General features: G+C 46.1%; 1 protein-coding gene across 1 annotated transcript in view; it reads right to left on the reverse strand.

Moving 5' to 3' along the window:
* Nucleotides 1-26798, reverse strand: part of Rpn2 (Regulatory particle non-ATPase 2) — an 87968-nt gene that overhangs the window by 50306 nt on the left and 10864 nt on the right. The window contains exons 7-15 of the mRNA XM_075679806.1: nucleotides 26595-26663; nucleotides 25161-25264; nucleotides 23050-23124; nucleotides 18063-18111; nucleotides 17796-17927; nucleotides 16927-17015; nucleotides 16276-16354; nucleotides 15798-15971; nucleotides 2986-3046 (exon numbers count right to left, since the gene is read on the reverse strand). Of these exons, the coding sequence (XP_075535921.1) occupies nucleotides 2986-3046; nucleotides 15798-15971; nucleotides 16276-16354; nucleotides 16927-17015; nucleotides 17796-17927; nucleotides 18063-18111; nucleotides 23050-23124; nucleotides 25161-25264; nucleotides 26595-26663 (832 nt within the window). The remainder of the gene's footprint in view (nucleotides 1-2985; nucleotides 3047-15797; nucleotides 15972-16275; nucleotides 16355-16926; nucleotides 17016-17795; nucleotides 17928-18062; nucleotides 18112-23049; nucleotides 23125-25160; nucleotides 25265-26594; nucleotides 26664-26798) is intronic.

Raw genomic sequence — 26798 nt, forward strand, 5'->3', positions numbered from 1 at the left:
AGCTCCTTCCATTGTGCGACAACAGCGGCGAATGATGCTGAAAGCTGATGCAAGTTCAGCTGCAGTGCATGGTGGTTGGTCCTCTTCGTCGGAACCTTCGCCACTGCTCGAGTCTGCATCCTCGTCACCTATGATGTCAGCCACAATCTTCGCAGCAGCGCGATCCGCTACAGCTAGCACGGCGTCATCAGCGCTGATGAAATCGCGTGCTGTAACGCCGCCTGGGAATGCCGAGAGCTCACGAAATTCACTGTCCAGGCATCTAGCATCACTGTCAAGACATCCGTCGTCTGCAGCTACCACAAAGCCTGCTTTGCAGAAGCAGTTCACAATTATGCTTTTCTTCACATTGTTCCAAGCATCAGCCAGCATTTGAATGGCTCTGAGGAGGTCCACCTTGAGTTCGATTCCTAATCAAAAGTTGGTTAGGAGCCTCTGCACCAGTCGTTGTCTGTACCCAACCTTAAACGCTTTCACAATGCCTTGGTCGAGAGGCTGAAGTTTTGCCCTTGCGTTTGGCGGCAGAAACTTGACGGTGCTCTGCTTTAATGGGCAGACGACATGATGGGCCGAACAACTGTCAAGAAGAAGACAAACTTTGCGGCCAGACTTCTCCAGTTCGGCATCCCGCGCCTGTAGCCACTCAACGAAAAAATTGCTTGTCATCCAAGGTTTCTTATTGGATGTGTATCAAACAACGAGGCCTTTCGCGTTCTTAAAGCAGCGTGGCGATCTGCTCTTTCCAATAACAAACAGCCATAGTTTGCATGACTCATCCATATTTGCAGCAAGCAAAATCGATACGTGCATTTTGCTGCTCTTTCCACCATGGCATGCAGTGCCCTTCAGATGCAGAGTCTTGTTTGGCAGCATTTGCCAAAACAGTGCTGTCTAATTTCATTACAAGTCAATGACACATAAGGTTCATAACCTGAGATCCGGACGGGTTTCTGTAGGTTCGGTTCACATATGACAACAATGGGGAATGAAAACGTAATGGCGAAAAGCAGCAATACGGGATTTCAGTCCACGGGCATTCCATTGGATAATAGACGCTTCCTTGACTTGTCTGAAGAACGGTTGACGCAGTAGAGCCATTGTGCTTGCTATTCAAGGCTCACAAGAACCGGATCCAGACCGTCCAGCACTTGCAGTGCACCCCGAGCAGATGGCATCTGCATGTCATTTATCAACACACAAATTACTTTTATTAGAGACTTGATTATAGTGATTACTTGCTTGTCTTGGGGTCCTCGCACACAATCTGTGCCGCCATTGGTGTGTTGGCAGTCCACCGCTGATCTTTGTTCTGCTGGAGCACTTAATGTCGGAAGTGCAGGTCAGGCATTTGCAGAAGACATATTCAATATGTCACTAGACGCTGTGTTGCTAGTGTGGGTGAGCATCTTGGGAGCACCAGCTGTTGGAAGTAGCATCTTTCTTACGACCGTTTCAGCTTCTACTTCTAGTTGATGAAGATCGTCTGCGGCGGGCACGACGTCGTCACACTTTGGCGGCAGCTTCTCTGTGCGTTGAGTTGTCTCTCGCCATTTGTTTTAGGACTTTCAGCTCTGTCTTGTGTCTCAGGCAGTCTTTCGACGATGCTTCATAAGGACCAGAGCATTTGCACACTTGAAATCAGTCGCACGGCAAGCATCAGTGCTGTGCTGCTCAGACCGTTTTGGACACACGGTCGAATTTTTGCATATGCTGCTGACATGCCCGTTCTTTAAACAATTACGGTACTGAAGTGGTCTTGGAACGAACGGTCGCACTGGATGACGAAAAAATAGAACTTTCACGTGTGACGGCAAGCTTCCTCCCTTGAAGGTTATCCTCACACAACATGATTCTCCGAGACGACGGATTTCAATAATAGTGACACCTGCTGTGGCGGGTTTAACCAATATAGGCAGATCGTTGTCGTTGATTGACTCGTCAACATCATAAATCACACCTGATGAAGTATTGCAGTCCTGTGGTATTATGGTGCGAACATTAATCCTTCCCAGTACTTTGACCGCTGCTCTGTCCTTGACATCGACCACGAGAATGTTCTTACGGGTGTTGATTCTCATATCTGTAATCTCATTCGGAACGAGAGCCTCCATTGTGACAGATATGGCTTGCCTGTTTAGCCGATTCAGGTCGTCGGTCGGCACCTCAAGCAAGAAGAGGATGGTAGGAGCCGTGTCATTGCTCTTCGCCATTGCCGTCATCTTTGTGGAAGACGAGGAAGCAGTGACGATTCTCCTCTTTCCTTTTTTGCCTCCATAGCTGTCAAGTAATCACCGTCATCCGATAGATCCTCGCTTGAAGCACAGCAGTACAGCAAGGTGTCCTCGCTGCCTGTGTCACTCATGAGGTGGTTGCACTTCCTAGGAGTGCTCGACGCTGTTACACCTGTCTCCTCAGGACGTCTAGCAAACTCCGCTTCCATCACTGAAGGTCTCGGGAGTGGCATCTCCCAAAAGCACGCAAAAATACTCACATAAAATAATGTAGAATCTTGCATCATGTGGAAGTGAGCTGGCTTGCCCATGTTGTTGCAGATCCTGTGTGCTCTAAAAGTAGTCTGCAAACAAATTTTTCATGCTGCTGGACTGTAAAAGGGAAAAAAAATGTTTCTTTCTTTTGAAACTAATTTCCTCAGACCGTACTATCTTTCTGGCATTTCTGTGGCCCCGTCACGGTGTGAATAACTACCTGGCAACTGAATTACAAAGAAAAATGCCGAACCAAGGCTGCACCACACTAGTGATGCTCAACACATTGTCCATCATAGTTCAAAGACAAATGAGTCAAAATGGCAGAACAATGGCCAGAAGTAGCCAAATGTTGATTACTACGTACTTATTAATGAGAGTTCCAAAGAGACAAAGAGACAGAGAGAAAAAAAGAATGAATGAAAGAAAGAAAAAAGCTGTGATGAGCTTGCGAAAAGCCAACTGGCTATACAAAAAGGAGTGACACACTGCCTCTTACCTTCCCTGTGCGTACTCATTGCAGCGAGACCAAGACCAAGGCTTCCTCCATGACGTACAATCTGCATGCAACAAAATCCTATGTCAATGGCAATAAGCACACATTGAGAGTTCAGCAGAAATATGGTGGAAAAAACTGCAATGAGGTCTGCAAGAATGATCAGCCAAAGAGCTCACCACCTAAGCGGTGCTCTGGTAGTGACAACTCTGACAACTGCACAAAACACAGCAACACTGTCAGTGAAGTGTTTGCTAGCATGATACTATGAAGGCAAACAAATGTAAAACACATAAAATAAAAAAATTGCCATATTTCTGGAGAAAAGAAGAGGGCGGCTCCAGCGTAGGTGGCCACGGTATATGCATGGTGCTCCCTGCGTCAGCAGTTCCGTGATGAAAAATAACACTCGCCCCGGTGGCTTAGCGGTTATGGTGTTGCGCTGCTAAGCACAAGGTGACAGGATCAAATCCCAGCTGCGCTGGTCGCATTTAGATAGGGGCAAAATGCTAAAACGCCCGTGTTTCATGCATTGGGGGCACGTTAAAGACCCCTGGTAGTCAAAATTCATCTGGAGTCCTCCACTACGGCATGCCTCATAATCAAATCATGGTTTTGGCACGTAAAACTTAAGAATTCAAATAGATAAAAACTAAAATATAAACCCCTTTAAGAGATATCAGTCTGCAGTTGCGTATCGCTACTGTCAATAAAAAAAAAATATTCCTGTGTTGATTTGTTGGCGCAGGCTTGAAGAAAAGCTATTGGCAGGACACTTCACCCATTGCACTTTCTCGCTTGGTTAAATTATGAACAGTCTCTCCATATAAACTACGCTTGTGTGATGCCAATGTACAATGAACAATCCCCACTGTTAATCCAATAATTGACGTAAAAGATTTTCAGACACCCTGCGACACTTTCCGGTGTAAACGTTTGACTAAATTCTGCCACCACCATTTCAGCCTTCGTGAGCATTATCTGTGGACTTGTGGGGAACTAAACTGAATATTTTGTATCTGCAGCAGGTAGTTTCACAAAAGCATTTATGCAACTGGAGGCCTTGTTTAAATCGTAATATATTACCATAATTACACGAATTTAAGTCGAGATTTATTTCAACATTTCTGGCCTCAGAATGTGCTCCGCAGTATATTCAGGTTTACGACGCAAATATAACGCGGCTTCCTCCCCCCCCCCCCCCGCCTTTTCTTCTTTCGTTGTCACCCGCTCACCATGTTGTGCCATACTCTATGTGTCTGCTGCCACTTTGCCTTGAGCAAGGGTGGTGGGCTGAGAGTTGCCCCTGCACATTTTGCACCGTCTTTCTTGTCCCGATTTAGAATGCAGTTAGAGCTGCATCAATGTGGTTAAGACATATTAATCACAACCTTGAGTAAGATGATAGGCGCTGTTATGCAGACATGTCAAGCGAGCAGTCTTAGAAGTTGCACGGTGCATCATCGTGCAATCTGTGTATAAGGCCTTGTAGTGTTTGATTGTGTCGTAGGCAATTTTGTAGTGATGTTTGTCCAGAGATGTTATGGACGACAACACCATTCTTGCCAAGAGTGACAGATACGTCAGTTACTAGCCCTTTCACTTTATTTTGCAATAGCAGTTCGCAGTAACGATGCATAAAGCCCTACGAGCAGCCTCTTTTTTGCATTGTTTACTCTTTCCTTGTGCCTCACTTCGAGTTATATAACAATAATATTGCTACGGGATACTATTTCCAATGACGAAGAGCCGAGCAGTAAGAAGACGACGACGACGATTGGAAGCTAGCGCGGGCTGTTGCCTCTTGGCCAACTGCGGCGTATTGCCTTGTAAATATACTTGTAAATAGCTTTTCGTCAGTGTCTTCCTATGTAACATATCTGGTGGAGGTGGACGTTCCCTGCACCTCGTCACGGAGCTTCGCAGTGGACGGTACGTTGAGCCTTCCTTCATGGCTCCCGGCGACGACAACCCGACTCCGTCGGCTCTGACACCTGCTGCCACTTCGACGACCTACATCACCCTCTCCGCTCTCCGTGATCCTGGCGTATTCTCGGCAAAAGATGGGGAAGACGTCGAGGACTGGATCAGCCTGTACGAACACGTCAGCCGCAATAACCGGTGGGACTCTACTATCATGCTCGCCAACGTAGTCTTTTACCTCGGTGGCACACCTCGAGTTTGGTATCGGACGCACGAAGATGAGCTGACCAGTTGGGATTCGCTTAAGCAAAAGCTTCGAGACTTGTTCGGCAACCCCTACGGTCACCAACTTGCCATGCAGAACGCGCTTTCCGGTCGTGTGCAGAGGTCCACGGAGCCCTACGTCACGTACATTCAGGAGATCTTGGCTCTATGCCGCAAAGTTGATGCACACGACTGAATCCGACAAGGTCTCCCACATCCTCAAAGGCATTGCCGATGACGCCTTCAACTTGCTCGTATTTAACAACGTAGCAATGGTGGATGCAGTTATAGAAGTGTGCCGCCGCCTGGAACTCGCTAAAAGCCGACGTATCGACCAACAGTTTGCCCGTCTGCCCAACACCCCAGCGACATCTTCCTGTGCCGAGGCTCCTCATCCCAACAACACTGGCGATGTTACCAGGATTGTCCGGCGTGAGATCGAGGCCGCCTATCCGGCTGCGTTCGACTCCAGCCCCTCCAATGCACCTGCAGTCACTGTTTCCCTGATCCAGGCAGTTGTCCGCCAGGAGTTCGCCAACATGGGCATTCACACCATCTGCTCGGCCCATCGCCCTGATACCCACCCGGCTTCTTCGATTCCACCCCGTCCCGCACCTTCTTACCCACCACGTTTCCGCAGCCCCTCTGAATGGCGCACTGCAGACGACAAGCCAATTTGTTTTCACTGCCATCGAATTGGGCACATTTCTCGGCACTGTCGCAGTCGCTGGAGTTCCCTGAACCAGTCTACATATACTGCCTACTCTCGCCCCCCAGGTCACCTTTCTCGTCCCTATGCTGCCCGCTCAGATAATACCGCCACCGATTCTCCTGTGCCGAACCACCCCTATTCTCGTTCGCCTTCGCCCCAACGATGACAACCTCGCTCCTATTTGCCGACTCCCTTCGGACGCCGCTCCCAGCCAGAAAACTAGACGATGCAGCGCCTCGAGGTGACGCTGCATTGCTCCCTATCCTGACGTTGCCCACTCATCTGAACATTCTTGACGTGCAAGTCGACGGTGTTCCTGTATCTGCTCTCATAGACACTGGGGCACATTTGTCGGTAATGAGCGCTGACCTTCGTAACCGGCTGAGGAAAATAATCACGCCCGCCACGACGCCTGTTGTCCGTGCCGCCGATGGCGGAACAGCCCCTGTAATTGGCATATGTGCCGCCCACGTCTCCTTCGCCGATCGCTCCACTACTGTGTTATTCACAGTCATCGATCACTGTCCCCACGACATCATCCTCGGCCTAGACTTCCTCTCCGCACATTCTGCTCTCATCGATTGCTCCGCCAGTACTCTCGCCTCGACCTGCCTGTTCTGGATCCCGCTGAACAACACCCTACTCGCCTCAGTTCCGTCGACTTCGTTCGCTTGCCACCTTCGGCACTGACTTACGTTGACTTCGTGTCATCCCCACCAGTGCCCGACGGTCACTACATCGCGGCTCCTATGCAAGACGTCCTCCTTACACACGGGATCACACTACCTCATACAGTTTTATCTATTATGTCGAATTGCGTCTGCCTGCCAGTGGTCAATTTTGGCTTGAAGACACAAGTGCTGCCACGCGGGATGTCTCTGGCCCAACTTTGCTCATTCGAGGATCACTCTGTAGCATCGATTTCAGTAGACGACAATTCAACCGATCCTCCTCTACCATCGCAGTCGGCAACTTGTACCATCGCCAACTTACAGAAAATGATTGCACCCGACATGCCGTCCGACCACGCTCGTGAGCTCTACCGCGTTCTGATTTCCTACCAAGATATTTTTTTACTTTAACGATCGTCCTTTGGCCCAAACAACAGCTGTTAAACATCGCATTAATACCGGCGATGCCCCTCCTATCCATCGCCGCCCGTATCGAGTATCACCGGCTGAGCATCAAGTTATTCACACCGAAGTTTGCAAAATGCTTGCCAAAAACATTATTGAACCGTCATGTAGTCCATGGGCGTCACCTGTAGTACTGGTCAAAAAGAAGGATGGCTCATGGCGCTTTTGCGTGGATTATCGGCACCTTAATAGGGTTACCAAAAAGGACGTGTATCCCCTACCTCGGATTGATGACGCCCTTAACTGCCTCCACGGTGCTCGCTATTTCTCCTCTATGGACCTTCGCTCCGGCTACTGGCAGATTGCCGTAGACGATCTCGACCGCGAGAAGACTGCTTTTGTCACACCCGACGGTCTTTATCACTTCAAAGTGATGCCGTTCGGCCTATGTAACGCTCCTGCCACTTTTGAACACATGATGGACTCCCTTCTTCACGGTTTCAAATGGTCCACATGCCTGTGCTACTTGGACGACGTTATAGTATTCTCCCCAACATTCGCTACGGACCTCGAGCACCTCTTAGCAGTCCTGGACGTTTTTCGGCGAGCCGGTCTGCAACTCAACGCATCGAAGTGCCAATTTGGCCATCGCCAGATTATCGTCCTTGGACATCTCGTTGACGCGAACGGAGTGCAACCGGACCCAGGGAAGATCCATGCTGTTACGCACTTCCCTGTTCCGAAGTGTGTCAAGGATGTGCACAGCTTCATCGGCCTTTGCTCGTATTTCCGCCGTTTCGTGGAAAATTTCGCGGCCATAGCACGACCACTAACCAAGCTTTTGAAAAAAGACGCCCCTTTCCAGTGGGGCGATAACGAGGCCTCTGCATTCTCGCTTCTAATCGACCTTCTCACAACGCCTCCCGTTCTGGCCCGTTTCGATCCTTCTGCGCCTACCGAAGTCCGTACTGATGCCAGTGGTCACGGAATTGGCGCAGCACTGGCACAACGCCAGCGTGGCCAAGACCGTGTTATCGCTTACGCCAGCGGGCTCCTCTCGCCCACGGAGCGCAACTATTCCATCACTGAGCGTGAGTGTCTGGCCCTAGTTTGGGCAGTTGCGAAGCTCCGCCCATACTTATATGGCCGACCCTTTTCCGTTATTACAGACCATCACGCGCTTTGTTGGTTATGCTCATTGAAAGACCCTACAGGAAGACTTGGTCGCTAGGCCTTTCGCCTCCAAGAATATTCGTTCTCTGTCACCTACAAATCCAGCCGACTACACAAGGACGCTGACTGCCTGTCTCGCTACCCGGTAGACGAGCCTGACGCCGCCGACAGTAGTACCGCCGACGGCATTTTCTCTGTGTCTGCCTTCGCTAACATCGCCGATGAGCAGTACCGAGACCTATCGCTGCGAGTACTCATCGAGCGTCTGCGCTCTACACCTACCGACGCATCCATTCGCTGATATGTCCTCCAGGGCGGCATTCTGTACCGAAGGAACTTCCTCCATGATGGCCCTGATCTTCTTCTTGTCGTGCCAAAACATCTACGACAGACTGTGCTCTTTGAGATGCATGACGCACCCACTGCAGGACATCTTGGGGTAACCCGCACGTACGACCGCGTCCGCCGCCGCTTCTATTGGCCTGGTCTCGCTCACTCCGTCCTACGCTATGTTGCTGCCTGTGATTCCTGCCAGCGTCGGAAAACACCTCAGGTTGCTACCTTCCGGTCATCTCCAGCCGATCACCGTCCCTGTGGAACCGTTCTTTCGTGTTGGATTAGACCTCCTCGGTCCCTTTCCCACATCATCCTCTGGGAACAAATGGGTAGCCGTCGCAACTGATTACGCCACCCGATACGCTATCACGCGAGCTCTCCGCCACTGACGTCGCGGACTTTCTCTTGCGTGACATTATCTTAGTGCATGGCGCCTCGCGACAGCTGCTTACTGACCGTGGTCGTAACTTCCTCTAGAAAGTTATCGCCGACATTGTGCGTTCCTGCTCTATTCAACACAAGCTGACTACCTCATACCATCCTCACACCAATGGCCTGACAGAGCGGTTAAACCGTACTCTTACCGACATGCTGTCCAAGTACGTTTCGAAGGACCACCATGACTGGGACGTTGCCCTTCCTTACGTCACATTTGCTTATAATTCTTCTCGGCACGACACCGCCGGATTTTCTCCATTTTATCTACTCTACGATCGTGAACCGACCTTGCCCCTTGACACGGTACTTCCTCCTGCTGCGACCTCAACAACCGAGTATGCGCGCGACGCCATCGCCCTCGCCGACCATGCATGCCAGCTTGTCCGTGCTCGACTGACGGACTCACAAACCACGCAGCAGCGTCAGTACAACGCCCGCCACCGTGACATACAGTTTTCGCCTGGTGCACTCGTGCTCCTGTGGTCGCCCTCTCGTCACGTCGGACTTTCAGAAAAGCTCCTTTCGCGATACACAGGGCCCTACCGCGTGCTGCGCCAGGTGACACCTGTGACGTACAAAATTGCTCCTGTGAGCTCAACCTCGCCATCTACTCTGGCATCTAGTGATGTCGTGCACGTCAGTAGGCTCAAGAGCTACTACACTGCTTCAGAGTCCGACCTTTAGTCGCTCCGGGGCGGCGCTTTTGCCGCCGGGGGTAGTGCTACGGGATAGTATTTCCAATGACGAAGAGCCGAGCAGTAAGAAGACGACGACGAGGATTGGAAGCTAGCGCGGGCTGTTGCCTCTTGGCCAACTGCAGCGTATTGCCTTGTAAATATACTTGTAAATAGCTTTTCGTCGGTGTCTTCCTATGTAACAATATATACTGTACTTACTTTTGCACAATGATCGAACTTTTTTTTCAAAAAATGTTGACGCAAATATAGGAGTGCAATCATTACGCAGGATAAGTTTTCCACGGAAAAAAAAAAAAAAATTTTTCATCCCATGTTTGCTTGCTGCAGGATGGCAATAGGTCAACAAACAGGCAGCTGCCGCTGTAGCAGTACAGGACATCAAAACAGAAATGGCGGCTGATGAAGGAAGCTGAATGCGCCGAATGCGATTTTTTTTTCTTTTTGTGAGTGCATTACATGCATTTAAACAGTTCCTTCTGTGTCAGTAATGAATGATATTGTTAATATAGGCAAGTTTGCAGCAATAATATAGCCATGTTAAGGGGACAAAAACAGAGATGGGCGCGCTAGCTACTAGTGACATAGAAACATATGGCGGGCATGCTACGAAAACTGTGGCAGTTGTCTTCACTGCTATCCTAATACGACACATATCTGCTAAGGGTGGATATCTTAGCTATGTTACAAGCGCTGGCATATGAATAGGGCAGACTTCTAACGTATCAATGTGAATGTGTCTACTGTCACCGCTCGCGATTTGTTATGTGTCCACAAGTGCAGACGAGAGAAATCAAAAGGCACCTTTCTTTAGTTGTTTTGTTGACTACAACCATGATAAAGCCTACAAGTAATAAATCCAAGGCAAGTTTTTGTAGATCTTTTTTTTTTGTTGGAGGTGGAGAGAGTGATGAAAGGAATGAAATGGGGCATCTGCTTAAGAATCTGTTTGGTGCATGCAGACCGCTTGGTAAGTATTGAGTCGTTCGTGTCGCATATGACAGACTGTAAGCACAGTCATCATCAGCTAGACTTGGCACACGACATGTATCTGCGGCAAGTTCGAGGTGCAATCATTACGTACGAAAGAAGAAAAAATATAATAATTTTGCCGACAAAATTCAGGGGCGCGGTCATAACTTGAGTGCGATCATTATGCAAGTAAATACAGTAGTACTCCTTTTTATAAAAGACCAAAAGTACCCCCTCATATATATCAGTAGTTGTATTATTCATTCTAGTACACAACATTCCGAACTGATTTGAACAAGGCGCAGCAAACTCTGTGTTTAGCATTCTGAATGACTTGATATCCCTATGGTGAAGCTAGAGCTCGCATCATGAACTGTACTGTGGATGTTCTCCTACATTTTACATGCACTCTAAGAAACTGACTCACATTAAAGCATGTGTACTGCGCAGAACAAACATGGTACAAACCAAATACACTATGTTGACAACGTACAAGCACACCACACATGTATTCGAGCACAGCCAGAGGCCACTGTAAGCCAGTTCTGAAATTCAATTCTCTCCTTCTAATGTGTAGCCCATGCATGGGCTACATAAACGCTGCATGCAGTGACGTGCCAAACATTTTATTTATAGGACGTAAAGTAAATATTGACATACAGCAAAACCTTGTTACTACGAGCACCACATTAATAAACTTTTCAGAAATCCCCTGCAGACTTCTTATAGTTTCCATGTAAAAATATTTCAGTACGTATTACAAACTTCAGAATACCGAACTTTTCAGAATAACGATTGTATTGTTTCTCTGTGATGTTAACAACGCCTCAGTACTACGCACCAATATTCCGAAATGTGGAGATTCTTAGATTTCAGTGTATCCTTCATGGCAGCTGAAACAGCTGGCTAGTAGACGTTGTGGTGCATGGATTCAGAAAATCTGAGATGGCGCCTGAGGAAGAAAGAATGCGGGCAAGCGGAGGCGGCAACGGCTCAGGTTCTGCAAGCGCATGCTCCCCACAGAAGTATTGCCTAGCAACCAAGGCATGTCTCTTCCTTATTTCACCTTTTTTCTGCGCACACACCTTTCTTTTGCACTTCATTCTGTGGCCGCACTAGCTACATGCATGGTGAAATGTAACCTTCGTACTCGCGGGGGCGCCACGCGGTCGCACTTTGCACTTTCCAGGCGAGGTCATTTACGCGCGCTTGCACTTTGACATAGTTCAGGTGTGCACCTGGAGTGAGAAAGTTGTGGTGTCCACGGAAAGAAATGTGAAAAACAAACAAAAAGCCAGAAACATTGCGCTTTGGAGGCAACATGGAGCAACCTACTTGCCGGTAGTTTTCTCGGCATCAGCATCTGTTTTGTGCACGTCACTCTTACTATACGGTGCTTCGATGGTGTGTGGCGGCGGAATCTATGGAACATAGCAGCAGCGCCTGTCGAGAGCCAACAGCGATGTTTTTGTGGATAGCTCATATGGTGACTGAACTGATGGGCTGATGGGTGGAATTCTTAATTTTGGGGCTTTCACATAACAAATTTACAGAATAACAAACAATCTACGACGATCCCCTAAGTTTGTTATATCAAGATTTCAGAGTATGCATATATGTCTAAGAACCTTCCCAAAGGTTGCCGAGTGAGGGAAACGTACGCACGATGTATGACTGTTGTGAACAGACAGCAAGAGCTTATGTTGCAAGTGAAACATTACAGCTGGCATCATCTTTATGCAACTGGTGCAGCTATCACCTAGAGAGGTGTTGTAAAGCCTTCGGAAAGCATGCCACAACCAGTTAAACACTGTTGCAACAGCGCACAACCAATAAGCACAATATTGAAGTCCATTATTTCGACGTTTAACTGTGTATAGGATCGTTCCTCAATAGGCACACTAGCGTCCACATCACAGTGCCGATGCGGAGTTTGTTCGTTTGAATGCTCAGAAATCGTCCAATCCCAGTTTTCAAGGAAAGAAAGGAGCCCATTTATTTCCAAGGCATTTTAAGGGCCCTTGAATCTGTTTTTCCAAATTCAGGTGTCTTCAAGTATTTCAAGAAGGTGTGCAAACCCTGCCACTGGTTCGTACTTATAAGTCATGAGTGGCAGGGGGCTTTCATATTTCCACACTGTCATAAGAATAGCCTGCAGCAATTTTTCAAGACAGCTCCACACACTGTATGTGCTTGGCTGCCTCTCCCACGATCACAATCCACACTGGTGTGAAACAGTCAAGCAGGGAGAGACGCACATTAAAATGTGCTCATTAGTGGTACAGTTAAACCTTGATACTGTATAACAAACTTCAGTATAACAAAATTCTCAATATAACAAAGTATTTAACTTTTTATAATTTCTTGTACATAGAGCAGCATATATTTTGAACCTCAAAATAACGAAATGCATTTATACACAATTTGAATAACCCAAATCACTGCCACCAAGAAGGGATACTGTTACAATAAATGGAACTTCCACAGAAGCAGGTGGTTAAATAGTACAATTACATGCAGGTGCTTGGAAATTCACCTCTCAATCATGTGCCGCGCACCAAGAGTGACCGTTGAAATGGAACAGCCACAGTCAGTATAGCCCGGGAGGGTATGCTAAGGAAGTTCCACTTTAAAATTATGAAAGACCAGGGTTCTCATTAGAAATTCTAGGAGGAGTGGACATTTTGCAATTGGTAGGGGCAGGAGGCCTGCCCATTCACACTCAATGGTACATTCAACAATTTAGTATGTGTATGACATTGAAACATCAAAGTTGGCCGAACATCAAGTTTGGCCAACTTTTCTAACATCTTGTCAAATGAACAGTCCTCGACATTAGGCACTTCACATGCTATACACATGCGAGAGTCTAGCGACATTTTCTTTTGAATGCTTTCTTATGAATGTTTTGATAAGCTTCAGTACAGGGAAATGTCTCTCACAATGATACCAACTAGCTTCACTGTCGCCACAAAATGTAAATAGATTCTTCTGGAAATCATGTCCCTATCACTGCTACACTGCAGCAAGGATGCCTTACTAAAGAAATGCGAACCAAAAATGCAGCCTACCGTAATTGCCAAATGTCACTTGGACAAAGAAATGCAACGTAATGCACAGCTAGCCACTGTCAAAATGTGGGCAAAATAGGTGCATCAGCAATTGAAACCTGCGTCAGCCAATAGTAGCCTGAGCGCCCCCTGTGCACCCCCTGTGCGCGCATGATGGCAATAATGGAGTTCGATGTGTTTCTTTACCTTTAAAGTTGGCAACTTATACTTTTATTTTTGCACAAAGAAATAAGGCCCTGCTGCTATCTGAAGCTCTGACCTATCCTTTTTTACAATGGCATACCTGCCAACCTGGCGAGATCATAAATCGGGAGACTTTTCATTCGCGCCAACAGGAAGGGGGGGGGGGGGGTGCATTCACTGTTTCAACTTCCGGTGGGATTGGGGGTGGGGGTGGTTCATTCAAACTTTCAGGCATTGTTCAATGAGTTCTTTTGCAGGACATTGCATCAGCAGACTTTGCTCACTTAAATTCGTCGGAGTAGCTTTGCAAAAAACATGGTCCCGACTGATGGCTCTTCACTAGCAGCAGGTGTTGAGGGGTGTGCTGCACATTGCTGAGCGGAACTCAGTCCTAGTTTTTCGCGCCGTGCTAAATATTCTCTCACACTTTGCATTGCTATGCGGTATTACGAGTAAATCTAGCATCACCTTAGCAACTCGGTGAAACACGTTTTCCATCAGTGTTTTTCATTTTTCCAACCATAGACCACTGCACGTCCCACCTTTCTTCATTGAGAATGTCCTCTGGAAGACTGTGTGCCTGTAGTGTGGCAAACTCAGCTTCGAGAGCATCTAAAGCGCCTTCAGCAGATTCAGTGGAATCTCGGGGCAGCAGCTGAGGAAAACGCTGAATAAAGAAACGAAGACTCAAGAGCGATGCCTGCAAAATAAATTTCAGGTTGGCCACCTCTGCATTCTTCAGAGTTGTGTTTCAGAATTGCATCCACATCCATAGCGCTTCGTTTCATCACATTTGGGAAATATTTTCCGTAGAAGGGGCCTAACGTAGTCGCTGACACTAAAGGATAGGTTGTGTTCCGACAAGGAATCCCGTAAACAGGCAATCCACACGTGTAACACTGTCGTCGCACTTGTTCTGGAGAAAGTTCACTATGTTGCCTTGGTGCTCAGCAGTGCGAACATAGCTTTGATGCTTCGCCGTGGAAACACGCAGTTTGAAGTCGCCCTTGACACCGCGAGACATGCTGCGCCGCATCCACACGTTGTACAATATGCAAAATGTTCTCCTTTTCTTGATGTCAAAAAGCATGGAAATTCAGAAGTATAAGATTGCAAGAAATTCTGCAAATACCTTTTCTTGGGCTTTTATTGCGCCATGGCATCAAGCACATGAGGATTCTAACTTTACACTGTGCACCGCACACAGAGAGCCTAGCAAACACTAATCATATACACAAGCAGCAGCAACGAGGTGCGCCATGGAGGAAGGCATGCATGAAATTTAAGAGCTGCATTGGCTCTGGCTTTGGTCGGTTTACTAGACACCGTAGTCGGCTGCTTAGTCGATGATACCGGTGGTGCTAGTGCAGCCGCTGTTGGTGATGCTGACGATTACGACGTGGCTGTACATTCCGCGATGCCGGTTTCGCAAAAACCATTATTGCGTGAATGGAGACCACTTTTCGGGAGATATAAGACAGCGATCGTACAATCGGAAAGTTCAGTAAAAGATCTGGAGTCTCCCGGGCGAATCGGGAGGGTTGGCAGGTATGCAATGGCTTCAAGATAGTAGCGCTGTGTCAATAGAAGGCCACGTGATCCATGCTGCAATGGCTCCTTGCGATGCCCGATTTCCTACCCAGTTTTTGTCACCAGCACACTACAAACATGCAAACTGCTTACTTCTACTGTACGTTTCTAATATTTTTCCACATGATAAAAGAGCACCTGAGGATCACGGAAAAAGAAAACACATTAGAACTTATGACCAAGTCGACCATTCTATTTGCCATATCCTCCTCCAAAGGGGTGGGGAGTCAACCGAAGTGGTGGGAAATCAACTGAAGTAGCTGGAAGCATTTCACACGGCATGCGCCTTTGCCACCCTGTGAAGGGCCAAAGCACAGTAAAGATATCTCTGCTGCATTAGCATTTGTGTTGTAGGGTACATGTGGACTGAGGAGAGACTGACCTCATTGGTGGCATCCCTGAGCTGCGAGAGTAGATAATCTGTAATGGAGGCACCATGGTTGGCATGAATCAGGCCCAGAGCATACAGCCCACCACCCTCTGTGTACCCGCTGCCAGGGCCCGACTCTTTGGGCAGGTATGATGACATCAGGTGTAGGGCCTCCTTCTCATGACCCTGTATTAACAATGACAAAACATCTTTCGTATGCACTAACCAGAAACATGCACAAAGGATGCACAGCAACATACTGTATGCATTTTTGCAACTTAACCTGACTAGGTACTAGTACTTTCCTTTGGCGATAGAAGAGAAAGGCAAAATGAAACTTCCCAACAAGCTTTCATTGAAGTCTAATGTCATACTATTTGAATGTTTGCATGGGGTTTATGACCTGATTGTCCTCTAAAGATAAAGAGGGACAAGTGCTGATAAAGCATGCAACGGCAACAATGATGCAGCCTAGGCAGACGGCCCCTACCTTGTGTATGACGCCAAGGCTGGCTGTGGCTGTGAACTTGGCCCAGTTGGTGGCACGAGCAAGCCACTCCAAGTTGTCCCTGCATCACAGGGCAGTCTTCACTGACATGTGTTGAATGCGATTGCTTAAAACAGCCATGCTTTATCACTCCTGTGTCATAATAGCCATGTCTGAATGTACAAAGTAAAAAAAATATTATCGTTACTTCGACCATTGTTAACTCGGAAAATCAGATAATTGAAACTGCCTGCCTGGTCCCGCAAACAGATACATTATTTTATGGCACCAATGGTTAGTGAATATATGTGCCATGACTGTTGAAAGACATGCCAGAAGTATGAACAAACAGGGATGTTTACGGTATCAAGATCTTGCATTTAATTTCCTGCCATAACGAGCAGCCATCTTGGCATAATCTCACACGTAGTTTTCCCAGCTTCACAGTCTCCTCTGTCAGCTTCTTCTCCAAGGGGGCCGAGCACAGACAAAAAACAATGGTGTAGGTATATGCACTGACAAGCTGCACACACACATGAAGTGCTGGTTCTAAACAAGGGATGAATGCTTTTCTCAGCACTTAATGAACACATTCGTCTATAACTAGCCAAAATACACACGCACAACCAAAATTGGTCAAAAGCGAAGACTCACCTGAGGAAGAGGTCACTAGTAGTGCCACAGTGCATCAGAGAGTTGGCAATCACTGTGGCCGTATGGCAGACTGAATTCCGTACAGCATCCTGCATTAGTGGGCAAGTAACAGTCAAGACCACTTATGCATAAAAATAAGCTCACAAGAGAGCAAACGGTGCCTCTCCTGGTTCCCCGCTCACATGGGGAAAGACATTCACCCGCAAAAAGCAAACCTCAATGAAACGGCCCACGACCGTGCGCGAGAACTTGCGCGCCGCGACGGTCCCACGGCCACCGAGGGGCTGGACATTCAGTTTAATGACCCGCTGCTCACTTACCAAGAAATCACCTCCCACTATGGGAAAGGCAGAACCAAATTCCCGCTCCCACACGCCAAACTCGAACGCGCACAGGCGGCCGCGTTTCGAATGCTACAAATGGACTCGTATCCATCACGAGGCCTATTAAGTCACTATAACTCAGAAATCCCGGCAAATTGCCCAGACTGCCCAGAACTTTATTGCTCACTCTCGCACATGCTATGGCAATGTACCGCGTTACCAAAGGGCCCTCTCTCCAGTGAGCCCGAATGGGAAGAAGCCCTCAAAAGCCCGGACCTCAAACTCCAACTCAAGGCCATCCAGAAGGCCCAAGAACTGGCGGAGCGTCACCACGTTCCCCTCCCGACTTGGGCGTCGCCTACGCTTTCTGCCGGAGGAGTTCCCAGCGTGGGATCTCCAACGGCTTGAAACTCCTCAGGACTTCAATAAAGTTCTTGACTGACTGACTTGACTGTCTTCTGATACCTAGTGCACCCTCAACATGGTTGCGCAAATCTCTTTGCAGAATGTAAGCAAAAATAGAACATGAGAAAGAAGGTGAGCCACCTTGGTCTGCTTGAGGATGAGCAGGTCTGTATGGTTGCTGCGGATAAGGAACTGCAGATGCAAGCCGATGGTGACCTCTCCGCTGAGGATGGTGGCTAATTTGTCCAGCTGGCCCGCACGTGGACTCTTTTCCTGCACGAAGGCAATATTGACCAGAATGAGAGAGGCACAATGCTTGTTTATTTCAAATGTACCACCACTGGGATCCAAGTGCCCTGGCTAGCATCTAACGGACAGGTGTAATAAATGCTCGGCCAGTACACTCACTTTGTCAGCAGCATCATCAGCAGGCTGGTCCTCTGCCGCTGGTTCTGTCCTGCAACATAATTATCATATGATGGTTGCCAAAGAGTCTAGTACTCGAGACAAATGGCAAATCACATTGATGTTGTTTGTGCTCTAAAGTGTCTAAAGCAGCACTTTTGCCAAGATAGCTTTGGTAAGCTAGAAAATGATGCAAATGTGGCACAGGATTGGGCATTGCCACTGTGAAAATATAGGCTACCATGACTTAAAACAAATTTTAGTCAACCACTGATAATCGAAAGGTCATAATATGCTGCATTTTAGCAGAAAGGGAAATAATAAAAATCAATATAGGCAATCAAATTCTCCTGAAAAAGAAGTCCCTGACACTACATCTCTTCAAAATACTCTTTCAGTGTTATTTATGGCGACATGGTGGCACCTGTGCATCGGGTTTAGACTGCTACCACAGCTTAGTGTACTTTGTTCAATGCAGTCAATTTGATATAACTGCAGAACTGTGCAGCCCTTTCATTAATAGTTCCTCTGTAACAAAGTTGCCTCATGGCACAAAAATATTAGGATATTATTTGTTGTGAGGATCACTTTAGGCAAATATTTCCTTCCTGCTTGAAAGCAATGCTGCTCTTGTTTAGTACTCATTTACAAGTATAGACCACACAATAAAGTTGGTCACATTTTCCCCTTGAAGCAGCATGAACATGTGGCGCTCCAGCATGGCAGTCTGGTCCGGCAGAAACCCAAGTCTCTATCGCACACACTGAACCAAACTTTTCCTGCACAAGGTGTTTTTAAAATTAGCTGTTTGTACCCCCAATACACGATACGGTTCCATTCTGCTGCTGCCTCATGACTGCTTATTGAAGACGTCCAGATTCACGCTTACAAGCCCCAATATCATACACTCAAGTTCTAAATCACACATTCTAAACCACTGTGTTGAACCAAGCCTACCATTACTACCACATAGCCAGAGAGGGTAGCTCATGCCTTGATTCACCGTGCAAGACAGTAGCCGTGAAGCGGGGAGGAAGAGGAAAAGAAAGCATCACTTCAACGCATTGCAAGGTTTCTAGCAGAGTGATATAAATATCTAGACTGAATGTATGTTTGCCTTTAGTGTCCCTTCAACCAAGGAGGAACATGACAGACCAGTAAGGAAATGTTTCCAGATAAGTCTACCAGTCAATACATGAGTAAAGAGGTTCACTAGTGCCATCTTGCACGGTCTTGAAGCCAAAGCTTTCCTTGCCTCTTCCTTCAAGTTTTTCACTGCTGCTGCTGCTGTCTAACTGGCCACATCGAGGAGTAGTTCGCAGAGAGTATATACTTGGCTAGAGCACGGCAGAGAGGAAAGGCGACGTGACAAACTCATTCTGACCTTTCTGTCACGTCGCCACAATGCCTTCTGGAGCTCCCTAGGCATCGCAACAATACCCTGTAGACTGCTGTAATTATCCATGACCTCTCGCAAAGACATTGCAGAAACTGCAATGCTTACCTTAGTACTAATGCAGAACAGACCAGAGGGGAGAAAGAGAGATTAGTAGAGAGGAGGTAGGGAGAAGACACAGAGAATGGGCAGAACCAATGTAGTCACGAAACGGGTGAGTAACAGCTTTGGCACTTTTCGCTTGCAGCTCACACAGATGAGGGGAGGGTGGGAGAGGGAAAAGGTGACGCAAGAAAGCAAGAAACATTACTATTGCTAGACACGACAGCAGTTCCGGACAAAATGCATAAATTTTAATTCAAGGTACACTATGGTAGGTTTCTGAAAATTAAACATTGTGCAAATCTGTCAACCAGACAACTGAATACGGTGTGCTCAACCTACGTAGTGCATGGACAACTGACGTAGGGCGTGCAGATGCAAAGCCGCATTAAAGAGCCACAGCGCCCAAACGACACTACAGAAGTGGCCACCCATCAAACCAACACTTCTGTCACTGCTGCGGTAGCTTTGCGGCTATGGCGTTAGTCAAGGTCGTGGGTTCAACCCCGACCGCAGCAGCTGCATTTCAACAGGGGCAAAATGAAAAAGCACTCATGTACTCAGATTCAGATGCACGTTAATCCCAGGTCATCAAAATCAGATTGTGTGCTTGGCACATAAAGTCCAATAATTTCATTAAAGTTTAACACTTCTGCCATGATGCGATACACCGTGTGAGGCAATGACAGTGCTAAACCTTCTTGCAGGCTATGAACAAGGGTGCATAATATTACTTCAAGCAAACCCCTCTCTCTGTTGTCTCTGTGTTTTGTGTACTATGCAGACAAACACAAGTGGTGACTGCAAGTAACGTTTAACATCAACTCATCACTCTAGTATGCATGCCCTAGTAAACATGCACCGTAAACATCACTGCCGATTATTGTCAACGCCAGCAGCACAGACAGTTTTGCTTACATCGATTCCCACAGAGCATGGGATCCACAATTTTTTACGACTATGCTGTACACAGTCGGAAAAACTACACTCACGGACAACTTTCTGTGGCAATGAAGGAAAAGCTATGGTAGTGGAGCTTCTGCACATGTGCTACTGCGCCAAGTGGTCCGCCAGCCTATGACAGTGCTTTTGGTTGCTCAGAACAGACGCTGTATTGACGCAGCTTCCACATACGACGGTTTCGCATTTGCCCAGACGCGGAAGGGAAAAGCCACAAAAAAATTTGGAGGACACTTAGGCATCGCCTTTAAGAGTGGAATGCAATAGCATTTAAAGATCCTCGACTGCTTCTCGTGCTTCCCGGCAACTGCAACGTATGTAACTATAATGTTTACTAGGAATCACTCGCGGCAAATGCTATGCACGAAGGTGGGCTTTCTGGTTGAAACGCTGCCTTTTGCAGGGGCTGCGATGCGGCGGAGGTGAGCGCCATCTGGAAGTCTTTCAAGAAAGCGGGCACGCTGCTCCGTGGACTCTGAGATATTTACGCGCAGGCGTGCGCAAATGGCGGACGCTGTCTCCCGTTTGTGCACTGTAGAAACGCTGGAAAAAGGGTTTGCTTAAGTTTTCGCGTAAGAAAATTATGTTTTCTCATATATTCAAATTACAATGCAAGAGCTATCACGTCTGTAGGTTGTGTGTAAGTCGTACTTTAAGATTTTTCCACGTATTCTAGCTTCAGAAATTCAATTAAGTCAGTGAATTCCTTGCATCACATGAATGGCCTGGGTATGTGTGGTTTGAAAATTCTTTTTGCCGATGCGATGTCTGACGCCGAATGCTGCCGCAGGACGCCGCCGCCAACACCGGATATTCTGCGGCACTGGCTCCTTAACGCTGTCGTGTTAATAAGTAATCTTTTACAATCAGTGGCGTGTTTTGTCCTGTTTAACTGCTGCTAATAAGGTATAAGGTAAGGTAATAAACTTAAACTAACATGGATTAAAACACAGGACTCATTTCAGAAGCGCTCTCCCTTGTGCGCGCTTTGACTCCGTGGCTTTCCCTTCATTGCCACAGAAAGTTGTCCTGAGTACAGCTGTAACGGAGCAAGGCCACAAGGCTAGATTGAAAAGCAGCTGTGTCCAGTGCCACGAAAAGGTAGTATCTTGCTCAACAAAACACGTCATATAGAAAATGCAAGTATGAATGCTTCGTCTTTAACTACTAGTTGTTTATTCATTGGTTAAAATGCATTTGCACACATGGTGCAGATACAGCCTCATCAAAAAATCCCAATGACCTCAAAAATAAAATTGCGAGTTTAAGCCAAAGGACGAAGCACTGACAGTGATAGCAATGTTTAGCGTTGCGCTTGAACTCCTCGGATGGTGTTCCAAATATACAGTCCAACTAATGTGGATGCGATATATGCAGGTACGGCAAAACTTCTGGCACCCTTGAAAGCTTTAACACGCCATGTAGGGCCTGTAATGGCATCGCACAGGCACCACTATGCTGCCCGTAAAGAGCCACACCAGTAAAATTGCATCACTTTCAGGTTTGAGCACCAATATTGTTTTGCACTTTGAATATTTGATAGTTTGAGAAGATTTAAAATTAAAGATACACTGTCAATGTTGTGTTTCACTAAATTTGTTTGCGAGCTACCATTCTCAAAAATTCTGAGGAATAATCCAGTCAAAAATGTAAGATATGATTTAAGCAACTTTTCCGGTTGAATAGTATAGCATCTACCTTGCATATACAGGATGCATAAGCATAAAAGCATACATATACCTAAATATATGTGGAGCCTCATGGCAATGCTGACTTTGAAAGTCACCTGGAGTGTCTATACAATTGCTATTGCAATAAAATGCATTTGCTACTGAAGGGAGATTAACATATCTCTAATAGCAACTTTGTTTCTTTTTCTTACATAAGATGCTTCCAACAGTTCCGCCTTCATTAAATGTGCTTTTGCCTAGAATACATTTAATCAAACTGTGCCTCGCAGTTGCAGGTACTGCCAATGCACAGGCAAGTGCACATTTTTCTATTCCCTTATAGAATATTCATGCCCATATGCTCAGACACTAACACACCATTCAGCATAAGTTATGCAGGTCTGCACCACAAACAGAAGCCATGTTAAAATATTTTTTCAATCCTTTCACTGTAATGTGCCCTTCGGCTTTCATGACCGTGAGGGAGCCATTGCTCAGAGTTTGACATTTGGACACCATCACCATTTTTTGCAGTTGAAACAAAAACATTTCCCCCAGCCTAGACATCTCTGATATGTCGAACCCACATATAACGAATTATTGTATGTAGTGAACAGCTGTAAAATCTCCCTGAAAAACTTTTGTATAAAATTTTAAAATATGTAACAAATTGCCTATATATCAAACTTTTTTTGTGATCCCCTTTAGATTCGATATATCCGGGTTCAACTGTATTTGCATTTGGAGTAGCATTCCAGGCTAATGCCTCTAGTATAAATTAAACTGCCTCTCACAATCCACCTCAGGGGCAGCTGTGCTAGCTTTGGAGCAGTCCACCGAACAGCAGCCACCAGAAACTCACTTTGTGTCCTGTGCATCCTCAGCTGCCTCTAAGGCCTCTGCTGGTACAGTTGTTTTCGGTGCTGCTATCGCTGCCCTGCAAGCAAAAACATAAGCTGCTAGCACTGTTTTCTTTACCACTTGTGATGTTTCACCCACTAGAGATAGCAAAAACACCCACTAGGGCTCACTAGGGATAACATTACATTGCTCACAGCAAACCACATTGACCGCCCTTTCACGAATTTTGTTGGCCACGAAACTTTCACATAATGCTATAGGTGCACATCATACTGTCACGTTGATGCGACAGTGAAGAATCAAGCACCACCAAAACTGTGAGTTGAGAATCCAACTCTTTATGAGGTGAAATTGCGTGCAGACAGATGACCAACACTCGAATCACACCAATAGCAGCAAGCACAGTAATCAAATCTATTTACGTCGTAATCTGATTTACGTAATCTGATTAAACAAGAATCTTTTACGATAGGATTGGTAACAACTTCAAGAAATTTTGGTTACAGTAGATGCATCTTGCGCCGAGCGATAACTCGATAACAGTGATAAGCTTGTGAAAATCAGTCACCAAATAAAAGTAAAACGACATACGAGCAAAAATATGCACTCTGAAGTATATTCAAGGCAAAAAAAAACACTAAGTTATAGGCTAAATACAAACAGTGGGAACCTAACTTCCAACCTCAGAGTGATATGTGCACTACCTACCTAACACACTACCTACCAAAGGAGTTGAAACTGTGGCTGCCCATTCTTTCAGTTATCTCAAAATTATGTTTAAGAAACATAGCCATTGAAAACAAATTAGCTAGTGCCACTGACAGAAAGCATTTTCCAATTCATTTTAATTTTTTTTACGTTAAAAATACACAGTAAAATTTTAAAGGTATGCTAAAGGAATACATTAAGCTGCGTTACATTGATAGATTATTCGTCTAGAAATGTATGATAGTGTTCTGTGTGCGAACATATGATATAAAATTCTTGAATAGAAAATTCCCACCAAAGGTCCCATTGCTGCACCACAATTTGATTTGTCCAAGTCAAATCGGACGAATTCGCATACAGTCGGAACACTTTTATAACGAAGTGCTTGGGGCCTCCAAAATCGTTCGCTATGCAGGTCACTTCATCATTGTAAAGGTCATGCACCGCACTGCTCACACTAGAATCAGGACAGAATATTCCCTTCATTATACAGGTCAATTTTTTGTAGAGGCACTCGACTGTAATCTCCATGTGGCCTCCCTCTCTGCAGCTCTTTGTGAATCAGACAGTTCTGACACCACATGATATAGTTACCACACTCAAAAATACTTGACGACACTCCCAATTTCTCATTTCTGTCACTTTCTCACTTGCAAAAACTCTGTTCTCGCTACAATGACAAATTTATTATTACAGAAGCCTAATATTTCAATCTAGCTCGACTTTATATTTGTCTTTAGTTTAACTTTTAATTAATATCAGTGAATAAAACATACAGGCACACACTTTACACACCTTTGCTTTGAACTGTTAGCTTTATAGGCTGTCATTAATTCTCACTTGTTTCCATGCCTGTCACATGCACAACACACAGCCATGTCCTACAATCATGGTAGCTGCCCATCTCACAAATGGGTGATTTAATTTGTGACCAGACATGCCAGTATTTCCTCTTGATGCAGCTTTTGCAGCAAGTGCAACAAGCAACACATGGCATACCTGTACCAACAATGACACATGAACATCGAGGATTTGTCTCGGAATGAGCTTTGTTTTTGTTGTACAAGCTAACTGGTGCCAAGCTGAAATGCTCTAGACACCTAAGACGTTTAAATCGATCATGGTAGTTGAAGTTGATTTAGCTGAGCTCCCACATCAGTGAGAAACACTGCCTGTGGTAATGCTAGCCAGCATACTGTCAACACTGCTTTAAACAGCCACTTGCGATGCCTTGACTGGTCAAATCTTCCCATTTGCCCTTTTCTCGCCTTGAGCAGTTCACTGCACTGCCAAGATAGGCATTAGAAGTGCCATATCTCGCTGTATTTCATGCAATGGAAAATGTACTGCTGGAAGTTTCTGATGAAAAGCCCTGCCTAAAGTTTAAGCGAAAATTCTACTTGCCCGCCACCTAAGGTGCGCAGCGCCTGAAGTACGCGTGTCAGGAACTGCTGGGTGGCACTCTCATAGAGGTCGAATGCAATCTGGTATGCCATCAGCGTTGACTCCTACAGAAGGAGAGAGATGATCAACAAATAAATTAGCATAAAATGCTCCCTGCGTCACTAATGCTGGTCAGTACTAAATTAAAAAACATCCTAGTGAAAACAAGGCACTGTATAAGTGGCAGTAACCCAACACGCAACTACTTGTTATTCAGGCACTGAAACACAAGTGACACTTCACAGCTGGTAGGAAAGCAAAGCCTAATTGTGCTGGTAGTTTGGTGCACATATCTCGAGAGAGGAGTTTGTCACATGTGTTCAAAAGGCCCACATGCATATGTAATGCAGCAAATTCATCAAACTGAATGTGAGCGTGGCTCGAAATACGGGAGAGAGATGGTATTGATGCTCTCATGGATTTCAAAGTATTTCCTCGTGTTTGGACAGCGACATCTCAAGACATCCTAAGTCGAGCCTTTTGTTCATTAGGAATGCAAAGTATTCCTTTTATATTGATTGGCAATTAAATATGTGCTGCCAAAATATAAATTTATGAAAGCAGATGTACAAACTTCAAAGCGATGTGCTTGGCAGAAATTAGTAAAAGCTTTCGAGATCACAGTTTCACTTTGTCACAGTGCACAACGAATTTCATTCAACATGCACTAAAATAAAGAGGTGTCACCTTGAAATGTTCATGTGCTGTCCTACTGGCAGTCAACCTATGTATGAATCTTTTCTCCTTACCCTCCTGTGGCTCCACATCTGATAATACAACTTACGTGAACATGCAAGTAAATACTGGTAACTTGAACTGCAAGCAGTGTACTCCACTTTCACCAGATCACTCCCTTGACATCACATTATGCCCAACAGATGCAGTGCCACCAATGCATTCTGCCATAAAATGAATCTTAACTAGTCCTGCAAACTTGTTCTGTTGCAGGAGTTTTCAACAAACATCAATGGTAGCAGCAATGAATTAACATCTTTGGGGAATCACATTCACAGAAAATTACAATAATTTTAGCACATCACAGGCATAGGCCAACAAATTCACTCATGAGTCAACTCACTCAGACCGACCTGTGAGTGTGAGTCAGGCCGAGTAGAATTTCTGTGAGCTTGAGTCTGAGTCAAGAAAGCCAAGTAGAATTTTGGCAGGTCTGAGTGAGCTTTAAGTAAAAAACATATTTTGTGAGTGAGCCTGAGTGAGTGCAATTTGTTTTGCCAGCCTATGGTTACATGTTTTAGGACAGCATACCTTTATTTATGGTGTTGTTAAAAGCCTTTAACAAAAGCCATGCCCACCAGTGACTATGAATCATCACATGACTCTGTGTGACGGTGCTGTAATGCAGGTTTGTGAAGTGTGCTCTGCACAAACACTCACCGCATTGCCATCAAGGAGCCGCAGCAGCACATCTGCCACTGACCGTGCATCATCCAGGAAGATGAGGCACTGCAAAACAATGCAGACACACTCACAGTCATAAGACACACTCACTCATAAGCATAAACGACAAGAAAGAAAAGTGTCACCATGTCTGTCTCCTTCTCTGAGGAACTTAGCTCTTCATGTGGAGTCCGTGTGGCT

The sequence above is a fragment of the Dermacentor variabilis genome, chromosome 2 (genome assembly GCF_050947875.1).
Source record: "Dermacentor variabilis isolate Ectoservices chromosome 2, ASM5094787v1, whole genome shotgun sequence".
In the NCBI taxonomy this organism is placed as follows: domain Eukaryota; kingdom Metazoa; phylum Arthropoda; class Arachnida; order Ixodida; family Ixodidae; genus Dermacentor; species Dermacentor variabilis.